Consider the following 4,367-nt stretch of genomic DNA (forward strand, 5'->3'; position numbering starts at 1 on the left):
TAGGACCTACAGCAATTGCGAAAATTACATCACCATGGGCTTCACTGAGGGACCAGACAAACGACCTGAGTGTGTGATTTGTGGAGAAAAGTTGGCAAACTCGAGCCTGAAGCCTAGCAAGCTGAAGAGACATCAGGCGTCTAAGCACCCAGAAACCGCTGGGAAGGATCCAGACTTTTTTCGGAGGAAAGAACAGTCTCTCAAGGCGAACAAGCCTGTTGATGTTAGAGTAGCGTGGAGCAGGGGTGGCAGTGATTTACAGAAGGCTACCGAAGCCTCCTTTGAGTGTTCGCTTTTAATTGCAAAAGCAAAGAAACCGCACAATATTGGCGAGCAGCTCATCAAATCAGCCTGCATCAAAATGGTATAGAAACGGTGCGGCCCACAGGTGGCGGATAAACTAAAATCAGTACCACTCTCGAACAATGTAGTGAAAGACCGAATTGATAAGATGTCAAGTGATTGCGAGCAGCAGCTGTCAGAAAAGCTTAGAAAGGGTCCATTTGCCATACAACTTGATGAAACTACAACTGTCGCAGACGAGGCTGTGCTCATCGTTTATGTGCAGTATATCGAAAATGAGGATTTGAAGCAGGACATTCTCATGTCAGTCAACCTTACTACCACCACTCGAGGTGAGGATAGTTTTACTGCAGTGGATTCTTACTTCATTCAACATAAATGCAAACCGTTCACCATTAGGGCCTGATTTGAGAGGATGAATACAGGATTTGAATATTGGCCAACATTTTGAAATACATATGGTGCAAGATGAGATTTGTTGATTGAAGGCACAAGTCAAATAAGCATAGTGGGTCTAATTATGATGCATATGCCTGTGTATAAGCAGTTTGTTATTAAAATGACAAAAAAAAGTATTAAAATGACAAAAAAAATTATTTTATGGTATTTTATTAGGAGGGGGGTCCAGGAATTTCATCAGAGATGTTTGGGGGTCCCTGGGGGAAAAAAGGTTGGGAACCCCTGACCTAGAGGGAGCTCGCGCACCACAAGGGGTGCGCGCACCACAGTTTGGGAACCACTGATATAGTGCAAAGCAGAAATGGGATGAGGTACAATTTAGGTACAATTTAGAGTAAGGTGTAATGAGGTATGGGTTGTAGTGCAAATTCTTTACCAATAAATAAAGTGTGTTTAGGTGTTCTAAAGTGTGTAAGTGGGTGCTGCAGTGAGTTGTTTGTTTAAAGTGAGTGTGTGCGTGTGGATGTGTGTGCTGTGAGTGCATTTGATGGTTGTTACATAGTGTTATTGTTCATTGAGCATCCTGATGGCCTGGGGATAGAAGCTTCTTCTGAGTATTTCTGTGCTTGCCATGAGACTCCGGTATCGCTTGCCTGACTGCAGCAGTTCAAAGAGGCAGTTGTTTGGGTGGCTGGAGTCTTTGATAATTCTCTTAGCCTTACCCATGCACCGCTTGTTGTAAATGTTCTGGAGAGGGGAAGCCCCCCTCCAATTGTGCGTTCGGCTGAACGGGCCACTCTCTGTAGTCTGCTACGGTCTTGTGCTGTGGTATTCCCAAACCAGGAGGTGATATCGCCAGTCAGGATGCTCTCTATTGTACATGAGTAGAAGTTCTTAAGGATCTTCTGACTGACTTGGAACTTCCTTAGGCGCCTGAGGAAGTAGAGGCGTTGTTGTGCCTTCTTCACAACACTGTCAATGTGTGTGGTCCATGTCAAGTCCTCGGATATGTGGACTCCGAGGTACTTAAAACTGTTCACTCTCTCAACTGGTGCCCCGTCGATGCTGAGGGGGCTGTAGTCCCTGACCCCCGACCTCCTAAAGTCCACAAAAATCTCCTTTGTTTTGCTGACGTTCAGGGAGAGGCTGTTCTCTTGACACCATCCCGCTAGGACCTTGACCTCTTCCAGGTAGGCCCTCTCGTCGTTTGCAGAGATCAGGCCCACCACTACTGTGTCGTCAGCAAATTTGATGATTGTGTTGTTGTTCCGCTGTGCCACACAGTCATGTGTGTACAGCGAGTAGAGGAGGGGACTCAGAACACAGCCCTGGGGGGCCCCTATGTTGAGAGTGATGGATGAGGAGGTGCATTTGCCTGCTCTCACCACCTGGGGTCTGCCCGTCAGGAAGTAGGAAGACGTTGGGAACTAGGCTAATGGAGGAACCTACTTCCAGTGACTGACGCTAAGCTAGGCTAACAGTGCGTGTCTTCCTACTCCTACTGCATGGACAGAGAAGAAAAAGGGTATGTATCTTCTTGTCTAACTCCAGGGTAGATGCCAAATAAGCAAATTTCCCAAAATGTTGGAGTTTTCCTTTAAGGGACACATAGCACCTCCTTCTCCACGCGGCTAAGCTGCCAATAATAGCTGAGACAGAGCAATATTTGGCAATTTACACACACACTTACACACACGTGTCTCTGCCGGTCTCCTCGACAGATGGTGTATTACGTGGTTGACTATCCTGCGACTCTGAAGTTCTTTCACAGCCTGCTGAAGAACAATGGAAAACTTCTGATAGTCCATGAAGCGGGTCAGTATAGAATATCTTATTATATAACATCAGTTCAGTCAGGACAACGTGTGTATTTGATTTAATATTATTATTTTTTTTTCAATTGGGGGACCCTGCTGTTCTCGTCATAAATCGATCAATACAGACAGTATTAATTAATGTTGTGTTTTTTTTTTAAATGTAGCCAAGAGTAAAGAACCCCTGGGACTTACGACAAAAAAGGGCTTTCTCTTAGGGCCATTTGAGACCTTTTCGGGGCCGATTTTGGGATTCACCAACCGTCCCAATAAAACATATATAATTAATATTATATTATAATATATTGTCTATATTCACGTCTTGCCCGAACAGGTCTCAAATGGCCCTAAGAGAAAGCCCTTTTTGTCGTAAGTCCGTTGGAGAATGAAACCCCCTAACCCTACAAAGCTGCAGTATATTTTCACTACTACGTTTGTTTACCAGGATTTAGTTTGATGCCAATTCATCTCTAAACCCTGCAGCTGACAGCGGCTGGGACATCTTGTGGAAGACCTACAAGAACGTGCTGTGCACCAAGTCCATCGCCGACTACCTCTCTGCCGGGGACATCAAGGTCCACCTGGACACGCTGGGCCTGAAGTACGAGGAGCAGATCGCCGTCAGCACCCTGGACATCACCGACTGCTTCGCCCGGGACAGCGAGCCGGGAGAGCTTCTGCTGGACTTCATGACAGAGCAGGAGCACTTTCACCAAGCGCTCACGCCCGAGCTCAGAGCCGGCATCCTGGAGCTCCTGAGGAACAAGTGCAGCACCGAGAAAGATGGCAGAGTGCTGTTCGACTGTAGCCTGAGCTGCCTGCTTGTTCACGCTTGAATATGTTCGACTGTAGCTTAAAATGCCTGCTTGTTCACGCTTGAATATGTTCGACTGTAGCCTGAGCTGCCTGCTTGTTCACGCTTGAATATGTTCGACTGTAGCCTGAGCTGCCTGCTTGTTTACGCTTGAATATGTTCGACTGTAGCCTGAGCTGCCTGCTTGTTTACGCTTGAATATGTTCGACTGTAGCCTGAGCTGCCTGCTTGTTCACGCTTGAATATGTTCGACTGTAGCTTAAAATGCCTGCTTGTTCACGCTTGAATATGTTCGACTGTAGCTTAAAATGCCTGCTTGTTCACGCTTGAATATGTTCGACTGTAGCTTGAGCTGCCTGCTTGTTCACGCTTGAATATGTTCGACTGTAGCTTAAAATGCCTGCTTGTTCACCCTTGAATATGTTTGACTGTAGCTTAAAATGCCTGCTTGTTCACGCTTGAATATGTTTGACTGTAGCTTAAAGTGCCTGCTTGTTCACGCTTGAATATGTTCGACTGTAGCTTGAGCTGCCTGCTTGTTCACGCTTGAATATGTTCGACTGTAGCTTAAAATGCCTGCTTGTTCACACTTGAATATGTTCGACTATAGCCTGAGCTGCCTGATTGTTCACGCTTGAATATGTTTGACTGTAGCTTAAAATGCCTGCTTGTTCACGCTTGAATATGTTCGACTGTAGCCTGAGCTGCCTGCTTGTTCACGCTTGAATATGTTCGACTGTAGCCTGAGCTGCCTGCTTGTTCACGCTTGAATATGTTCGACTGTAGCTTAAAATGCCTGCTTGTTCACGCTTGAATATGTTCGACTGTAGCCTGAGCTGCCTGCTTGTTCACGCTTGAATATGTTCGACTGTAGCCTGAGCTGCCTGCTTGTTTACGCTTGAATATGTTCGACTGTAGCCTGAGCTGCCTGCTTGTTTACGCTTGAATATGTTCGACTGTAGCCTGAGCTGCCTGCTTGTTCACGCTTGAATATGTTCGACTGTAGCTTAAAATGCCTGCTTGTTCACGCTTGAATA

The 4,367-nt window shown here is 46.1% G+C and overlaps 1 protein-coding gene across 1 annotated transcript; it reads left to right on the top strand.

The window, feature by feature from the left end:
- Positions 1 to 2,423: 2,423 nt before the first annotated feature.
- On the top strand, positions 2,424 to 3,352 carry LOC311228799 (histamine N-methyltransferase-like; the record flags this gene model as incomplete). Its single annotated transcript, XM_084314746.1, has 2 exons — positions 2,424 to 2,517; positions 3,000 to 3,352. 2 exons carry the CDS (start codon positions 2,424 to 2,426, stop codon positions 3,350 to 3,352), a joined length of 447 nt encoding a protein of 148 aa, XP_084170872.1.
- Positions 3,353 to 4,367: the final 1,015 nt, after the last annotated feature.

Source organism: Notolepis coatsorum (genome assembly GCF_963971535.1).
Source record: "Notolepis coatsorum genome assembly, chromosome: 5".
Lineage (NCBI taxonomy): Eukaryota > Metazoa > Chordata > Actinopteri > Aulopiformes > Paralepididae > Notolepis > Notolepis coatsorum.